Here is a 20,401-nt window from a genome sequence, read left to right as displayed (position 1 = left end):
AGCACACACAATAGTAGCCACTATTTTGGCTAGTTTGATTCCCTAGTTTTGTTGTTAGGGTTGGGTACCAAATTTTGATACTTTTAGGCACCGACCCAATAGCCTCCATAGTATTGAGTATTGAAAAACGCTGTGACATGCTGCCTTTTTATACAATATTGAACAAAAACAAGACTTTTCCAGTATTGGAGGGCTGGATACTAAATATGGAGGATGTATTTATTCATAATTCAAACTGAAAGTCCAAAGAGAGTTTGGTAGTAAAATAATAATATTTTTAATTTGATCTCGCTTCGGTTTCTCTTTGGACTTTCAATTTGAATTATGAATAAATATATCCTCCATAACTAAATACTACACTATAAAGTACACAATAGCACTTTGCTGAGAAAAATGATTAAATTGGATCATGGAAAATGGATGAGGCCCAAAAATTCGTAGAAGAATTAATGTGTGACAAACATGTTACATTATTACACACAGCTTAGTCTCACATTTCCAGAACTTTCTCCACAGCGCTGGAGGGTCTGGTTAGTCCACACAGCATTTCTGGATGGGAGAAAAATGTGCTCTGGTTTATTGGCATTTCTTTAAACCAATCACAATTGACTTTGGGCGGCGCTAAGCCCCGGACACAATGACAGTGCCTCTGCAAAATAGTCTCAGGAAGGAACTTGTTTTGGTGGAACGTGTACGTTCAAAAGTTGTTTTAGTCATGCGAGAGAAAACTCTGATTGGACAGATGGTCTAGCTAGCTGTCTGGATTTACCCTGCAGAGATCTAAGTAGCAGTTAACCATAGTCCTCATCAGTGTTGGTCATCTTACTTCAAAAAAATAATTAGTTAAAGTTACAAATTACTTCTCCCAAAAAGTAATTGAGTTAGTAACTCAGTTACCACATTATAAAAGTAATTAGTTACTCAGCAAAGTAACTGTGATGTTATTTTTTATGTTCTATAATGCTATTACGTTCTATAACATCTAGCAGCAGCAACAAGTGTCGTGTTAGCATGTGTTGATGTGAGGTGCTTCATATTCAGATTTGAGTTGCTTGAGGCAGACGTGGATAAAGTGCATGTTACATAAACATTCTTGCCTTTAATTTCAGTGAGCGAGAAGTAGTGCTGGTACTTCCAGTTCAAGAACGCTACCTTTGAATTTCCCTAGCTCGTTGCCATTGTCGCTGTCTTGTGGTAGTCAGAGCGTGCAGTGAGACAGCTCCGATTACTCCGTTACTGAAAAAATAACGCCGTTAGTAACACCATTATACTTAAACGCCGCTACTCCCAACACTGGTCCTCATAAATCGACCGGAGTTTAGAATGCCAACACAAAGGCTGCGTTTCATTAGTGTTTCAACATGCCCTCGTTCACTTCCCTTAAACACATGCCCTCAGGGGAATTCCCGCTGCCATCTTAAGCGTCGTCCCAACTGTCTAAAAAACTGAAGTGAACTTGGTGAGGGCTGAGAGAGCTACTGAACGATGGTCACTCCAGAGGTGGATATCACCCACAATGCATTGCAGTTATGCATTTGGTGCAAGAAAATACATCCATGGTTAGGTTGCAGTAATGTACAACCGCTAAAACTCCTGTTACTGACCACCAAAGGAGAAGATGAATAAATTGAATAAATACATTTAGACTTTTTAGTTTCCTTATTGTTAACTTGATATTTTACGAAAACATGAAGGCTAATATAACTAATGTCAGTTAATATGTATTTTATATATTGTGTGATTGATTGATTGATTGATTGATTGATTGATGGATATTTTTATTTACGTATCATACCACATGTGATTTGATTGAACATCTGTAAATGCATGGAAGAAATTCTGTTTTTGTGAGATATAGCCTAAGCATTAATATGATTAATCATGATACATATCACAAACTTTCTAAATCAGAAACTCATGCAGCTGATTACCAAGCCTCAGAATGAGTCTGCAGGTATTCATGTAAAAATCATCATGTAAAAATCAGTAATAATACTTTTTATGAATAATATTTGTATAGCGCCTTTCATACAAAAAACAGGCGTACTGTACAATAAGGAAATTGCATGACATAAGCAGACATAGAATGAGCATAAAAACGGAGATAGAATGCCATAATTTATGGAAATAAGAAAATAAAACACAGCAGTAGCACGAAGCCTACAACTGGCCGTCGATCCGTATAGTTTGGGCTGAAAGTGAACAAGGGCAGGTGCGTTCCATTTCAATCCCCCGCCCACTTTCCCTGTGATCTCCAAGTGGCCTCCATGCGACGTACGCTATTACGTCATACCAAGGGATGAGGGGAAATGAAGGAGGGCATGTTGAAACACTAATGAAACGCAGCTAAAGAAAGCAGAAGGTGTGGGACATCCGGCCTAAAAAGAGGGACATCCGGCGGAAATTCCGGCGGCACCTGAACAATCTCGGAAGTGGAACATCGTCGATATACAGTAGACTACATACAGCTCTACTCTTAAGTTTATTATTTGCCCCACTGCTGGATCTACCCACGGATTCTATTTGCTGTTTAACAGCTTATATTACGTGTTAGACAATGCATCAAAGTATTATAATAATCCTGGCATGTTCTGCACTGCTGGCCTACACCATTAATACATGTTTATGGCCCCGGTGATGACAGCTTGAGAGCTTCTGTAAACAACTTAATGACCCACAGTAATTATACTACTACTACTACTATAGCTCTTTATTAACTTGTTTTGTTATGAACCTAAATAGGTATCCTTGTTAATTATACATACTTATATAAGTGGGTGTACCTGACTGGTGGCAATGAACAACTTGACTGAATAATCAGACATGATCTGTACGTGGTACACATAAGGAAAGACAATACAATGTATATGGACAACAGTAAATGAGCACTTCCACTGTGTTTTATGTATAACTCTAAATTGCATTTTTCTAGCCTTTTGACTGACAACACACATTTCACACTAAAACAACTAATTTCAAACCATTAAGCAGGCACGAGTCTGGATCAATGGAAGAATATGTTCAGGATAATTGCCTGACAACAACAAACTTCAAGCTAGCAGGCTACACGCTGAAAATGACAAGTTCTGAAGAATATTTGGATTTGAAGAATATGTTCACGCTGTTTACTATCTAACTGGGACGTTTTGGGACCGATTGGTGGGGATTGCTGTGGACAAGTTACACACAACGATTCACTGGTAAGAGCAAATTACGTTTAACCATGTATCCAGCTCATTTAAAAAGCTCACGACCTCTGTAGTCTGTAAACAGTTAACATAATTTGATATTGTATTTGGCATTTTCTTTTGTGGGGTGCATTTTCTGTTCCACCAAAACAAGTTCCTTCCCGAGACCATTTTGCAGAGCCACCGTCGCTGCGTCCGGAGCTTAGAGCCGCCCAAGACGACTGTAATTCAAACAACCCAAAGTGTTTTTTTCTCCTATCCCAGAATGTATGTGTGGTGTAGCCAGACCTTCCTCTACAGCGCTGCGGAGATAGGTCTGGCAATGCGAGACTAGGCAGGCACCAATTAGAAGCATGTGTTTGCAGTTGCCAATTACCCCATTAGATGCCAGCACATCCTCTGTCTCCTCCTCTTTGCGCTCAGCCTGCATCTCAAAGGGGTTTCCTTCTTGAAGGTACTGCTGGAACAGAGACAGCTCCTCCTGAGCCGGGCTGGTCGAGGACACAACCTGTTTGCTCGGGGAAACGGACGGAGAACGACACTGGCCCATGAATTTGAACTCCTGGATTTGAGAAAATGGAACAGAGACAGACAAGAGAGGTTAGTAGGTTCATGTTTGGTAAAGTGAGCAGATGAGGTACATACGAAAATAAACTGCTATTGGGGTGCTGTGGGTGGGGGTGTCGCTGAATAAATAAAAACAACATTGATTTACACATCACACAACTATTTATGAGGGTGTCCTAACTGTGCGACCACTAGCACAGTTGTGGTTTAGTGCACATCATTTTTGAAAATAAATAAAAACTAAATTGATTTAAACATCACACAACTATTTAGCAACAGCTGAAACAGTTGAGAATAGGGGCAAGGTTGCGCGACTTTGGCTACATTGAACGCGTAACGTACACGGACCGTTAGCGGAGCGTTATGTGCCGCCCCATAGAGGGTGTCGCGGAATGTATGTTTTAACTGGCTACACCAGCTGTGCACACACGGCAAAGGATTGTGTGAGTCACAGGCGAGACAGAGAGCTTTTGCTTTGGGATTGATTGTTGTAGTTTAATTTAAAAGAAATAATGACACTTTATGATCCATTTCTGTGTAAAAGGGCCGCACACACCTCGGGTAAAAAGTATAAATAGAAGACTGTCCTATTTTTACGCTTGTAGAGCGGATCTCCGTGGAGCATACGCACCGCTATAAGCTGCTATCGTGCCCGGTGTAGCCAGTTTCATTGATTATAGTGAATGCGCAATGTTGGAACGTCCGCTCTCGTCCGCATACGCGTGCAATGTAACCAGCCCATAAGTTAAAATGAATTGGACTTTTAAGGCGAGGAACGAGAAGAAAATTACATGCATGTTTTTATATATATATATATATATATATAAAAACATGCATGTATATATATATATAAAAAATATATAGCAGTCTGTTAGAATATTATACAATGTTAGTACCCGGCAGGGTTTAAAGGGTTAATGTACATTGCCTGTATTACATATAGCAATGTAGACACACAATATTCTCACGGCAGGGGGGTTATTATGAAGATTCTTTGGCATGTGTGTTCGTTGCAAAATGTGCCCAAGCAAGACAGACAATGAAGGAGAAAACAAGAAAACACAGAATTTAAATTAACTCCATTTATCTTCCTGACATCTCTTTCAGACATTCTCTTCAATTTATCATTTCTGCTTCTAGGTGAAGTGAGCTGAAAATGTTTTAAGCACAATGATCTTTTCTTTGAGTTGGTTATAGAATGTTTAATGAGATACCTACAATATTTTTGTGGTGGCTGTACATGATCTACATGGAGGCTCTGATATTCAAGGTTTTATTAAACGGTTGCTCACGAGTGTGGGAAATAACATCCTCTAACATACACGCCACAAGGGACAGCAGCCATTTTATTTTCATCAGTGTTATATAATGTGCAGTGAACTTTACTCCTCCTATGTTGATACAGGCTAACACACTTGCACACGCGCGCGCACACACACACACACACACACACACACACACACACACACACACACACACACACACACACACACAGAAATCATTGAGCAGGATCCCTCATGATTCACATCCTTACGCAAATTTCCCAGTGGTGGGCAATGAGTGATAGTGTGCCTCACTCTCTCGCCTCAGCGATGTGATTCTTACTCACATGGAGCTGGGAGATGTTGAAGTTAGACTTAACCGGGCAAAGTTCCCATGTCTCATTTTCCAGAAACATCCTCAGCTCTTCCAGTCGTGCCCTGAGGAGATGAGAAGAAAGAAAAAGTAACGGGATGGAGTAAAATTAAAAGACAAGAAGTCGACGTGTCCATAACTGACCTCATGAAAGCAGTGTATTCTGGTCTGTTTACATGCTTTAATGGAGTCCGGAATAAATGTGTCGACGTAAAAAAGTCTGAAAGGTCACTGATGCACAGTGAAAAGGAAGAGGTGTGTGCCTCTTTGTGTGTTGGGTGGGTGAGTGTGTGTGTGTGTGTGTGTGTGTGTGTGTGTGTGTGTGTGTGTGTGTGTAACTGTCATCACAGCTTAGGACAGCCACTCTGTTGGTCACCCGCTAGGTCAATATCAGGTCTGTCTGTGTGAAATAACAGAGCAGTGTTGACTTCAAACATTGCAGTAGCCCGTGTCACTTGTCTTTAAGGTGTTTGAAGTATGAGAAGTGAAAGAACATGGAACAGTGGCTACAGACAGAGAAGCAGTGTGGTACAGAAATAAAGAAGGTGAGTTATCAATTACATTTTTAACATTCTGACTTCAACATTGTATGCCCTATAACCTTTTTTTAACTAGTCCATTTTGCACATGCTGGCATTATTTACCTACAGTTACTGTATATTCCTCAAACGTAATGCACCGAGAGCTGGAAGGGCACTCGGAGAGCGCAGACCTCCCCCAAGACATGCCCTATCTCACAATAATGCAGTGTGAATTTTCAGAGTCGGGAACTCATTTATCCGATTATTCTGACACCACATGAATGCCGCACTAACGCCCAATGTAGCAATGTTAGTGAAAGTGAAAAATAATTGGTGTATCTGCTAGTGTTTGGATCCTCTCCCAAAATTGAATGGATTCTTCCTTAGCCCAAGCTACACCCTTCCACCAAGTTTCATGAAAACTGGGCCAGTAGTTTTTCCGTAATCCCGCAAATAGTCCTTGTAAAAGGTAATTAAAGGACATTAAAGCTTTGAAACCATTTCAATTAATCAGAGAAAGATGAGTTAGGAAAATAAAAGCAGAAATTACCAATGGCACAGCTCTTAGATATTTATCATCTCTGAACCCTGACAGAGTCATTCTGGGCTTTGCAGCCGCAGGCCAACAATACACCCACCCCGATGACTGAGTGTGTTACTGCAGGTTGCTGACAGACAAATACAGGCATCATCAGCCAGTCAAAATTCATTGATGGGTAATCTCTTTGGGAATGACACCCGGCTGGAAAATGAATCAAACCTAATGGAAAGATGATGCACGCTGGAAGCCTCCTGGCCACCAGTGCAGATGTGTGAGTATGTGAGAGTATTTGTGCGCGCGGACACAGTGGAGGGGTTAACGTGCCTTCATAACGCTGTCTGATGTCCTCCTCCTCCTCCTCTTCTTCTTCTTCTCTTTCTCAGGGTCTGTCATCTCTACCGCTCCCTTTTTCAGTTCCAATTACTCACTTATTCACAGCGAGATCACCTCTAACCTAAAGATGTATCCCATCATGCCGCTCTGTGTCTCACTCCTTTGAAATTTTGTGACACAGGAATGACGCTTTTTAGCATTCAGATATTATCAATTCATTCTTAATAGGTAATCACAATACTGATCAGTGTGAATCACATCTGATGATGTAGCGCTGTCTGTGTCAAAGCATACATATTCATGTGGTCGGTAGGGGTTACGTAATTAAAAGGTAAATGTGCTTCCAGCTCAGTGAGTGTTACTGTGTAATTACACGTCTACTCCAAAGAGGGTTACGGTGGGAATATAGCATGATCAAGGCAGCAAGTGGTTGTAATTCTGTATAAAAGTTTCTGTCAATCAGTTTCACAACAAACAACAACTTTCTTTTAATTATATTGGGGGACTGTGCTTGTCAGATCCATGCACTCTTATGTCTAATTGTTCACACACAATCAATGCTATCAGCTCAGTGAGTGAATGAGCAGAAGGTGCATCTAATTGTCACACAATCCAGGTAATGATCCAAAAGAATGGGGGACATCTTACCTGTGATAGTTTTTAAAGTAGTTGACACTCTGGCGTTTAATAGACTCCTGCAGGACCTCTGACTTACTGCCGCAGAACTCCTCACCCACCTGCATCAACCTGGAAGAAAGGGTTAAAGAATGAGGGAATAAATGAGAGACAACGATGAAGGGAAGAAGAGAGCAGGGAAAGAAGAAATGAAAGAGATAAGACAAGGGGATTTGTGGCTAGTGCAGTTATCTGATGGAGCATGTATGGAGAAGATCTGGTTTAAGGTGAACAAGATGACTCTTTGATGTCTGCCTATTGAGAATGACTTTATTTGCAGCGCACATGCACACAATGATGCAACCGCTGCAAGTTAGGGCTACTATGATTAAAGTAATGATTTGATTAATCAACTTTTAGATTTCTATCTTCATGAGTAAGGTGATAAAGTAGTAATTTTAAGGTTGTATTGCATTGGTTGTATAAATGTCACTCTGTACCTTTATAGTATTTGCTTCTGTATAAACAATCCTTAAAATGTATGGGTTTTTTTTGCAGTCCAAAACAGCCCTTAAGCCTTAAAGCCCCTGGAGGAAGACCACTGTGTGTTTGATTGACAGCTGAGCCAACAGGGGTGTAATGTAAACTGACTTGCTCTGGTAACTGTAAGTTGCCAGTCAAGGGACAGACAATGTGCTGTTAGCAGTGGTATTGAAGAAAAAGGACCACACAAGTCTGCATCTAAAGTAAGCAACCTAAAATAACCAGTACGCATAATCACACCTGTTGATGATTCCTATCAAGGGCTGCACTGCCCATTCTCTCCAAGGACTCTGGTGAAGATGTAACCTTACATCGAAACGTTAATCACTGTTACGCACCTTAAAAAATAAAAAAAACTATAAAGTAAGAAGACATCTGTGTTGCACCGGCGATTCTTTTATACAATTTTTATATTTTTAGGTGGCTGACTAAGCAAACGGCCATTTCAGATTATGGCATCTACAGTATGTAACAGACAACAGTGGCTTCATTAGATGAACAAACACACTACAGTAAAAAATGTAAATGTCTCCTTTTTGGGTACTGATTTGGGTCACAGAAACTTAAATTTACAAAACAATTTAATGTCACAAATAAATATGGATAACTTCAGGTGGACTTGAAAACAAACAGTTAGGGGTGTGCAAAAAAATCGATTCGTATTCAAACCGCGATTCGTATTCAAATCGCGATTCAAGCTTTTTTTTTTTTTTTTTTTAAATTGTATGTCTACTGCAATCACATCATAGATAGATACTTTATTTATCCCCAAGGGGAAATTCAAGGTCCCAGTGGCTTACAGACATCACACATAACATACACATACATCATGACAGGATGTTAAAATAACAAATCCACATGAATAATATGGACAATAAAAGATACAAAATAAAAAATCCACATGAATGTACTAAGGGACTAAGTGTATATATATATATATATATATATATATATATATATATATATATATATATATATATATATATATATATACATACACACACACACGGGAAAAGTAACTACATTTACATACTGTGAATCGTTTTTATCAAGAATCGTTTTTGAATCGAAAATCGATTTTGAATCGAATCGTGAGCCTAAAAATCAACATCAAATCAAATCGTGACATTTTCTGAATCGTGCACCCCTATAAACAGTAATATCCTGGATCCTACTTAAAAACATGTCTTTCCACCCACAAACTTGTTCCAGCCAAGTACAGGCTTCTCTCCCACGTACAGTAACAATGAGCTGAGCAACGCACAGGTTGACCACGGTTCAAGAAATGTGACCACGGTGTGTACAGTACACTTCCTATTTGTTGTCCATGCAAAACAAAGGGGAGTATCACATTATTATAATCAGAGTTAATACAATCAAATGGTGGTGTGTGAATGGGTTACTGGCATTATGAGTTCAGTGTTGATGTAAACAAAGTCAATGATAATTTTCTTATTGGACAAAGGAGCATGTTGCGTTTCTGTTTACATCATTTGAGTCAGTTATTGAGTAAGTGACAAAGACAAGTGAAAAAAGAGGGGGGAAAAGACAAGACAGAGAAAGGGACAGCGATAGCAAGATGATGAAGACCAATTAATGGAAAAAAGGATGAGCTGACTGCTCTGACCCTGTGGCGTACCTGCTGATGACATCAAGTACCACGATGAAATCATCATATTTGAAGTGAGACATGTCTGTCCCTAGGATGTAGGCCTTTACTTTCAACTGGACGTCCTGAGGAGAGAAACCAGAGGGACAGGGTGAGGAGAAATTGTAATTGACCAACTCTGTTGAACGGAAATCTGGGAAAAAATAAATGAAAAGAAAAACTAAGGGGGAGAGGGAGGAAGAGACTACAGTAGGCAGCTTGTGGAATGACTATGTGAAGAAAAACATGAGGAGGAGGGAAGACGAGACACGCAAAGAGAGAAAGTGCACTTTTCTTTCTAACCTGCCAGATCCGTGTCAGCCCATGCTCTAGCTTCTTCTTTACATAGCTGCGGTCCACCACCGACTCATCAGACTCTGCTGCCGCTACTTCACCTGGGGGTTTTCAAACAAAGCATGCAGACGGATTAAAAAATAATAATGAGACTGATAAAAAAAAAAAGACTGATCTATTTCCCCTTATCCATTTTATTTATCCATTGTTTGACTGTGTCTTTTCAGCATGACTCCGACAATTTCATTTACTTATTTCAGTGGAGAATCAGAATCCATACAGAAGTAAAAAAATACTTCTTATGGCTGACGAAGAAGAAAATGAAAAACATCCCTTTGATAATGATAAAATATGATTCCTCGGGTGCATTCGAATATGAACAGGGAAAGGTGGCGTAGTTGATCTGCAGATCAGACGTGCGAATATTGTCCTTCATTGTTAGTTTGACTATGTAGACAGCCTGAATTTGAATTGAAGACTCTCTATGACTTTTCTGTACAGTGGTGGTTGTCAGTTAGCATCTGACAGGAGCGTACTGTAGCTCAAAGAGTCCCTCAACGGAGCCAAGACTGACAGCGACCTAGAATTCAATATGACAGGTTCTGAGGATCTGTTCACTGTCAGGCAGCCAGGAAATTAAACCATTTCCACTGAATGTGGTTCCACCTCAGTTGGCTCACTATCCTCTCTTTTGTGTGTGTGTTTTTTTTTTTCCCCTTCTCAGCGATCTAATAGAATACCATGTGGAGCAGGCACTGAAGAGGCTAGAATGTCCTCGTAGCTGCAGTACTTTCCTCTGGCAGAAAATTGCTTCAATCAGTCTCAAGCTGCTTGCTCTGTTTGAAGTAGATCTCTAGGAAAACCAGCAGCAGTGAGCCTGCGAGTCAATAAGCAGGTGTCAATCCCACATTAAATTCCTTTTAATGTATTGGGAAGACAGAAAAACAGTCTCATCTTGGTCATGGATTATCCCACTGATCAATGTTTGTGTTTGTGTACAGGGTAGTCACTCTTTGCCAGACCATCCACACGCTGCGGAGCGGAGGAGGGTCTGGCTACTCCACACAGCGTTCCAGGATGGGAGAAAAACGTGCTCTGGTTTATTTTGTATTTTTATTTATATATATATATTTTATATAATTGGCATTTCTTTAAACCAATTACAATCATCATGGGCGGCGCTAATCTCCACACGGAGCCGCTGTAAAATAGTCGTGCGAGAGAAAACTCTTGATTTGACAGATAGTCTAGCTAGCTGTCTCAATTTACCCTGCAGAGATCTGAGGAGCAGTTAACCATAGTCCTCAGAAATCCACCAGAGTTTAAAATTCCAACACAAAGAAAGTGGAAGAAAAGGGACATTGGCGAAAATTAGGGCTGTCAGCTGTCAACGCGTTAATCGCGATGCGATTAAGGGCCGAGCATAATGCGTAAATTTTTTTAATCGTTTTAATCGCATGCCGCCATTTATTAATTTATTTTCACTTCACTCTGCTTTGCGTTGTGCCTAACCGGCTACTATTTTGCTGTACTTCCTCGTAACACATCCTGCTGCTGCAGGAATAGCAACACGGATTTCGGTGCCTCATTCTGGTGCCACTGATATGTCTGCGCTTCTCTCTGATGCTCTGAAACAGACGTTACAGGCAACAGAAACATTGCTGCATGTGATGCTAGTTAACACTATACTCGACAGCAGCTAACGTTAGCCTACCGCTAGCTAGTAGCTGGATTAAACACAGTTACAATGCTGACAGCTAACGCTAAACGGTGTAAAGTGTGATTGTATTTCACTGTAGAGGATTCCGACACCGGGATGTAACAATCTGCAGCTGCTGTCGGAAAAACACAGACGGTGCGTTCAATGAAACTGGTAATTTACAGCCTCGTGGTGCATTCAAAGTTATTGTTAAATGCCGTTTTCCCATCTGGTGGTTGTTTTTGTCATTCAACAGCTATTTACTAGTGAAATAAGTTATTGTTATAGTGATTACATTATTATTAAACATTTAATTTTGACGATATGGCCTTATAGCAATAAACAAGCCGTTCTTTAATGTCGCCAACTATTTAGTACCCTTCTTTTTTTTAACTTTCTTAAAAAGTATCGGTTCAGGCACCGTTAAGGCACCGGTACCGTTTTAAAAGTACCGCTTTAGCACTGGTATCCAAACCAAACAATACCCAATCCTAATATTGACTCTAGATTCAAATGTGTGACTAGATTAAATATATAATAAACAAATACAAATCTTAGAATCAAGTTGAGTAGGAGGACACGCTGTTGGATGCTGTCCTCCTTTCCAACTCTTTCTTCCATGCCTAACTAATCTCTCTCTTTCTCTCCCTGACCCTCTCTTTCTGGTTGAGCAGCACTGGTTGAAGCCTGAAAATATTGTAAACTAATTAATAACATAATTAATTACACTGGTCGGACTGTTCAGCTCTGTTTCAGACTGATACCTCCGGTTCAGGCTGGTCCTCATCCTCAACACGTGCATTTTTCAGTCGCGGAAAATACTTTTCAATACTCATCTGGATTGAAGCAGCAAACATTCAGTGTAAGAGTAAAAAAAATGACATAACATTATTTGTAATAAGTTTATTTGATTCACAGCTGCTACATATAGTGTTTTGACCTCGACAAGCCAACTGCATTTTATCGCAAACTTGCGACTAGTTAACTTTCTAAAGCAGGTGCAATCGCTTGTTTGCTAAGAGTCGGGTCCGGACTCCAACATTAACACACTGACAACATTGTATTCAGAATATAAAATATTTTTATAGCACTTTTTAATGTGTGATTGTGTAAAGGTGTTCACGAGATACCAACCTTTCGTAAATTTCACCAGCATCTTTCTCTCGTTTTGATGGAGACAGACGCTGTGTGCACGGGGGGAGGGGGTGTGTGTGTGTGTGTGTGTGTGTGTGTGTGTGTGAGAGAGAGAGAGAGACGCGTGAGCACCAGAGAGACGGAGGAGAGCAGGGAAAAGAAATGCAGCTGAACAAATACGCTGCGTGTTTTAAATAGCGTAAAAATAATAATAATAATAATAATAATAATAATAATAATAATAACGAAACGCAATATGTGGTGGCCGGTGTTGATTGTATGGCGCACCGCCACAAATGTATGGGGAACACTGAACTCTGGTTATGGCCTTACAGACAAAACCCAAAGTAAAAAAAAGGGAGGAATCAACGGCAGGGGAAAAGATTATCGATGAAATTCAAGAGGCAAGAATTTCCAAGACTTTAGACTTCAGTCTTCAGTATAAGAGCACTGAAGAAAACATAAATGTGTCACTGACAGAATACCGTGTGGATCTCGTTGTGTTTGAGATCACACACAGTGCCCTTCATTAACCATTAAACCAGATGATGCTTGGGTACATTAGTGAGAGAAAACAAGGGAGACAGGCATAAATCATGGGTAGTGTTTTTCTTATTCTGAAGCAGTGAGATGGTTGAAAGACCTTAAGTCTTAAAGATACAAACGCATAGCTCAACTGGATTTGACTCAAAAATCTCCAAGCTGTAGTCAAAACAGAGCAGCTGTAGACTGAACCTGCTGGGTGAGACGTTTGTATTCTGAGCAAGACGATAAATATCTCATGACATTTAGCCTGTTTTTATAACAAATATACTTATGTCACATTTTTCAGGGGGAACAATTTATCCATTTTTTACCTGAGAATTGGTGGCAGTGAGGGTGTTCTCATAATGACACTAAGATGGAGACAGCTTAGAGCCAAAAGGACGCCGTTGGCCAATTTCCTCCTGAACAGGTAGCTAAGCATTAGCTTCAGGCTAATTTATCACAGCTACTAGGGACGGGCATTTTATGTCATTTCAACATTCGTGTAGCTACTCACATTGAATTATATAGCTAGAGTACCCGAGTTGGTTAGTCGCAAAAACAATTGAGACACAGCCAGTAAAGATGATCCCAACTGGTCCTGGCTAACGCCGCCATGCTAACCCTGCTAACTGCTAACCTTACTGGAGGAACAGGCAAGCGGGCGACGGCTGTTTACAACGTGTAGCCTGTTCAGCAGCCGTAGCTGACAACAGTGAGTTATTTGAAGAGAGGGGGGGTGTAAATCAGGAAAAGAGGACCTTGAGTTTGCAGTGTGTTTAGCGATTGTTGCCGTAATTCTAAGCCAATAAAGTGTGTATTTTAGTCGGGTGGAAAAGGACGGCAAGGTAGTGGTAGTTTTAGCGGTTCCTAACGTAATTCTAAGCCGAGGAAGTGTGTCTGTCTGGCGTGTGGAGAGGACGGCAAGGTTGTGGGGTTTTTAGCGGTTCCTACTCTAATTCTAAGCCAAAAAAGTGTGTCTGTCAGTTGGGTACAGAGCTCTGTGTGAGCATGGGCTTTTATGACTGTCAATATAGCCAGCATCTAATGTTAGCTACTCCGTTGTGCTGTGGAGTAATGTCTGGCTATGAGACAAGCGTCTAGCAACATTGTTGGATTCTGCAGTCTCAGCCTGGTCACCTCCGTGAACTTTGAGTCCAGTATTTTGAATATGTACTGCAGTAACTCTTTTAAACACTAGCTGTCAGCATTACATATTGTACCTTTAAAATAAAGTACATGAAAAACATAAACCAAAAAACACAAGCTGGGATCAGTGAACCTGGATTAATCACAGCTTTTCACAAACCTCTGAATCTGTGAAGGTATTACTTTACAGCGATACAGGAAAAAAATGAGGTGTTTGAAAATAAACACCTTAGTTATATAAAGCAGCGGATTGTTGTGTGACACAAATACATCAAGGAATAATCCTGGGATTTTACAATCAACATATATTACCCGATAGAGATGACCCGATCAGCTTTTTGACCCCCGATCCAATGTGATTTTTTAACTATTGACTAGTCCCGATCCTATACTTGTAGTTGCTCTGATAATAAAGCTGCACAGCGTTTTTTTGTTTACAAAAATAACTAAGTAAACTAAGTAACTAAAATATGTCTTGAGCTTAATACATTTAAGTTAGTGCAGCAAATTAATCTTTTCTCTCAACACCAAAACATTTCTCTTTAGGATCCCAGCAAACCCCCAACCAAAAAATAAACGTTAAATAAAAGTTCCCCGCTGGACAAAGAAAACTAAACTCAGTTACGCCTCTTGCACTTCAAAGTCAATCTTTGTTTTCCGTGTTAACTGATGTCGGCTCCAGGGAATAACGGCTTGAAAAAGCGTGGTTTCCTGGTGAAATCATGGAAGAAGTATGGAGAATTGGTATAATCCGTTTCTGTAAAAAAAGGGTGACTAGGAAAGACAGACTTTTTTACTTGTTGCCAAGGGCTGGCAAGCTACGAGACACTCTGGACAGACACTGGTGAGTGACCGCATCTTGGTTTGAAAGTGCCGGCATCCAGGCAGTCTGGCGGTGCGTCTGTCGGGCAGGGCGTGTGTGATTAAAGGAGATGATCACTACAAGCTGATGTAAATGATCGGAGTAAGGTAATGAGGGTAAATGCCAATTCCCGATCAGTTAAAAAAAAAGCCAAAATCGTCTCTGATCCGATACTGTTATCGGGATCGAGACATCCCTATTACCCGATAATTCAGAAGAAATAAAATCTGTTACCATGATGTTCTAGACATGAAAAACGGCAATTATATTCATTGTATGCCGTACAGATGACCGATGGAACTGACTGGACCGATGGAACCTGTGGGTCCAGGGGTTGCTAACTTTGTTTTGCATCGATTAATATCTCCGTTTTCAATGACATTTTTAAAAGGGGTACTCCACCTATTTTAAGTTGCGTAAAGCCTTTTGTGGCTCCAGAGCAAGCTGAGTGAAGTCTGATAAATTGAACTGATAAAATCAGATGAGTCAGCGTTGGTTGAGGTTGAAAACTACAAGTTCAAAAAGAAAACGAATCTGGGGTTTTGGAGTTAGAAAGAAGTGAGATTATCAGACCTCTGTACTATTAGCAGCCTAGTGGAATTATGGGTAAGGCACCAGGTTTTGACAAAGAAGAATGTGTGGAATAAAAAAAGACAATATCTCTGGTTCTGCTGCATCAACTTTCTGTTCGGACTGTCCAGAGTCTGACAATGTTATAGGAGTGCAATGGTAAATTGGTGGAGTACTCTTAGTCGTTATTCATCAATCATCAATTAAACATTAACCGTAGCTGATCACCTCACTGAGAACAAGAAGAAAAACTCTGTCCCATGCAGCATAGTTCACATCACAAGGTTTTCTTACTCTATTGTTCTTTTTCATCAGTCTGTATGTAGACCACCACTTTACCCACAGGACCTGTGTTAATCCTACTGAGGCATACAATTAGCAGCAGAGGATCTGCCCAGCCTTATTATAGATTCTGACAATAGGCTCAACACACCAAAGATGAGAAAAATCCTCAAGAGGATTTCATGTCATGTTATATTTGCTGCAATACCATGGAACAATGTGCTTCCCTTAAAAACCATTAGTGGGTAACCCTATGCCTTAGATTGTCCACTGCAATACTTGTCAATATTAACAAAAGGTTTAGCCTAGCATTATGTTTATACAACATATCTTATTGAATCAAGTGGGGGAAAAAATCTGTCAATGGCAAGATGAAATCATCGGTTTCAAATACAACTTGTTTAAGAAGTTTTCCCTTCTACAGAAATCTTTATTTTTTTATTTGCATCTTTTACTAACATTCATCAACTTATCTCAATGACTTTGTACCTTTTTATATATTATAAAATATTATATTTCTTCTATTCTTATATTTAGAATATGCTTACATGTTTTCAGCTACAACTTTGTTAAAAATCTTGTGAATGCATCAACACACGAACCTTGTGTCATTAACAGTATAATTAGTCATAACAGTTGTTTAAACAACAATGATTCACATGTTAACTTCGAATGGCCAAATCTGTCTTATCCCTAGGGACAGGGAAAGAAAGCTTCTCCTGTTACCAAGAATACATAAAGGTGGTTTTGAGCACCAGACAAACAAGATTATTTGGTGGACAAGGAGATAGCACTTTACACAACAGCAGATTGAATTTAAATTATAGCCAACAAGAATACTTCTCCACCTAGCTATACCATGGATGTTTATCTTCTCCTCCCACAGACTGATCGCAATCATCACACTCAGAGATGGATGTGACACTTAATGCCTTCCTTGGTATTTGGATTTATATGAAATATATAAGGTGTTCTTATTCATCTCAGATTCTGACCTTTGCTCATGATGTCTTTTAAATTCAATCCCTTCTATTCCATTGAAATTACCTCCATGGCCAATACGGTGTACTGTTTAATAATGTTAAAGCCATTACTAGTCATGATTTCTGGTAATGAAATTGTGGCAGGTTTTAATTAAACATGTCAGGGAATTTCAAAAGATGTCCTAAACTGTCCTTGAGACCCCAATAACAGTGGGAGTGAGGGGGGTGTGAGGAAGAGAAACATTAAAGTAAAACTGAGGTTGTGAAAACAGAGCCCTGACCAAGGTGAGAGGGACATGACCCTGAGAGCGCCAAAAAGAGTACGGCTGTTAACGGAAAAAGAAATAAGAGCAAGAATCAATTGCATACTTTTTTAATAATACAATATTAACAAATGTTTCTAAAAGCTGTACTCTAATTAAAAATGAGAATTCCCTTGTCTACAAAAACTTTTTTTCAGACTGTAAATCATGTCCCACTTTAAATACCAAGGTGCCCATGGGTATGTTTCAAAAGGCAACAAGTCACATCATTATTTAAAGCTCCCAAAAGTTTGATGATTAGTCTTGTACATGGCACTTGGCTGTGCTAAACTGATTTAAAACTATAGTCTCATAGTGACGAATGAGCTTGCAAAATGTAGTCTGCCATTATGAGGTTTCTAATGAAGAAGCTACCAAAGTAGTTCATCTCTTTAAAAAAAAAAAACATTAAAAAGGTACTGTGTAATGGTTTATGAGATTTCTGAATCCATAATGTTTTTATTCCATATAACAAAGTATTCTTTTCTCCATTTGTCCCCTTTTCCATCAATTTGTGTGTCCCCATTTATTCCCCCTTACTCTGCAGTTGCTGTCAGTGCAGTTTGTGTCGCTGCTAACACCCACTGTTGACCTGGTGAGGGTGTAGACAGCCTCCCCAGGTTATCTACTTAGAAAGTTTTAATAAATGGTCATTAAAACTGTAACAACAGAGAGAGGAAAAGGTAAATTATCGGGAAAGTCACCCTTTGCCAATGCATAGGTGGTAACCAGAGTTTGACCTTTGGTGGCATTGTGGGTAAAAAAAAATGTCTTAGTGACAAACAGGACAAGCACCCACAGGAGTCTAAACTCATTGGTTTCAAACTATGACTCATATAAGAGCAGCATGTGCATGACTTTGCATAAATCTGAAGTTTAGCAACAGAAAAGTCAAAACAGAGTATGACACCACAAATTCTAAATGGAAGCAAATAGTAATTGTGAGAAACTGGAAGAAAAAAAAGGTATGATACCTGGCAACGTGAGGCTTTCACCAAACACATTCCTAACTACATGGCATTTTAAATATTGTCTGATAATCCCCGCAGATGATGCAGATGTAAAAAAAAATAAAAACAAAAGTACAGCTGACTTTTAAAATGTATAAAATGCTAAAGTGGACAACACAGAAAACTCTACACTAGAATACATACATTTTAACTATAACTGCCACTGTTCATCATACCCCCAACCGGCACTGGCAGACAATCGCCCACCTAGAGCCTGAGTCTATCTGAGGTTTCTCCCTAACAGGAAGTTGTCCTCACCATTCAAGGTTTCTGCTTAGAAGGGAGCCACTGTTGCACTAAATGCTTGCTTGTTGGGTCTTTGTAAATTATAGAATGTGGTCTAGACCTATCTGTAAAGTGTCTCGAGATAACTCATTATGATTTGATACTATAAATACAATTGAATTTAATTTAATTGAATATTAGCCTACATGGCCCATGCCCATGCTTTGGATTTACTTTCACACAATGGCTCTCACACACATGGAGCCACCCCTGTGCCTGAGGGCCATCGGGGCTTATAAAACATGACAGGGCAGCATATCTATTTTGTCAGTTAGGTATACGACCCTGGCCCATATTACTTCCTGAAACAACCTTTCCTTTCATCAAATGGCAAGATTAATTACCAAAACATTACATTGACCAGCTCAATATATCAAGTGACCACTGGCTTAAATTCAATGGGATGCTCTTTTTGAGCATCTCAATGAGGTAGGAGGTGTGTGCGTGTGCGTGTGTGTGTGTGTGTGTGTGTGTGTGTGTGAGTGTACATGCGTGTGTGACCCAAAAAAGGAGTGATCTTCAGTGCGTCTAACCGTTAGGACGCTGAGGGCCTGGAGGTCATGTCCTTCGACAAATGAGACAAAGCCTGTACAGTAAATCATTACTCGGATGGACGCCACACACACACACACACACACACACACACACACACGGATAAAAAAGAGAAAGGTGAAAGCCAGGATAAAGGCAGGGTGGGGGACACCTTTACACAGAGGACAGAGGTGACAGCCTATCAAATCGTGAGATGATAGATGGGCCTCATAAAAGGGAACATGGTGTATGTCCTTTCCCCGTCAAGGAGGATCTAACGAAGGATGCTGAGGACATAGCAGGTCACCAACCATCTTTGTATCCATTTGCGAAACATTTGCGATGAATTCTGTACAGTACAGGAAATGGAAATGAGCTATCTTTCGATACGCAGTAGGAAGGTACCAGCTAATTTGACAGTTTTGTATTTGCAGCTAATATCTGACAAAGTCTTTAGTAATACAAATGATACAAAGAGTAATGAGGTGAAAAGTGCTATAAACCAAATCCAGTATGGTTTCTTTTCTTACATTGGTAAGAAATTCAATTTATTGTGGAGCTTACTGCTAAACCACAAAGTATGTATTGCCTTGACAACTAAGCTTCTCGAGGCTGATGTTTTCACATCTGGCTGACTGAAGGCAGGATGGATAGAAGCTGCGACACAAGCAAGACTTTTCTTGTTGATCCAGACATAAGCTTTGGGTTTGGACAGATGTGGTGTTCAGTCTTACTGTTCTTAATGGGCCGTAACTTGAGTGCAGCTTTACGGAGTTTCCAGTGGAGAGTCAGCGTACTTTACACTGTTATCATCACAAAATGTACAAAAAGAATGGATAACTTGCTATTTATTTTCTAAAATGATAAAACAGGTAGAAGCTTGGGATCTAAATGACATTGAAAAGTAGAAATTAATACATAAAAAACTGTAAAAAAAACAAAACAAAAAACAGTATTATTGCACCACAGAGAAAGTGACTAGTGACTAATTTAATGACCTCTACACTAAAAGGGAGCTTAGTAAATGCTAAAAAAATACATGCCATTTCAGTACCCGTACCACTACAGTCCGTGCTGCACAGATGCACCAGCACACATTCAATATTCTCTCCTATTTTCATACACCACGATTCAATTAGTCCTTTCTGTGAGCAATATAGCTGATAAACCTGCTGTATGTTGAA

General features: G+C 39.8%; 1 protein-coding gene across 3 annotated transcripts in view; it reads right to left on the bottom strand.

Moving 5' to 3' along the window:
* vps50 (VPS50 EARP/GARPII complex subunit) overlaps nt 1–20,401 on the bottom strand; it is a 118,862-nt gene that overhangs the window by 43,260 nt on the left and 55,201 nt on the right. Inside the window, exons 14-19 of one of the 3 annotated variants that reach the window (XM_078267280.1) lie at nt 9,895–9,986; nt 9,583–9,677; nt 7,434–7,532; nt 5,365–5,455; nt 3,565–3,750; nt 495–549 (exon numbers count right to left, since the gene is read on the bottom strand). In XM_078267280.1, the coding sequence (XP_078123406.1) occupies nt 532–549; nt 3,565–3,750; nt 5,365–5,455; nt 7,434–7,532; nt 9,583–9,677; nt 9,895–9,986 (581 nt within the window). In that variant the 3' untranslated portion in view covers nt 495–531. The other 2 variants (XM_078267279.1, XM_078267281.1) reach the window with 2 other exon arrangements.

Source organism: Sander vitreus, chromosome 14 (assembly GCF_031162955.1).
Source record: "Sander vitreus isolate 19-12246 chromosome 14, sanVit1, whole genome shotgun sequence".
Taxonomy (NCBI): Eukaryota; Metazoa; Chordata; class Actinopteri; order Perciformes; family Percidae; genus Sander; species Sander vitreus.
Note: the sequence above shows the minus strand (reverse complement) of the source record. Positions and strands in the feature narration are given on the sequence as shown.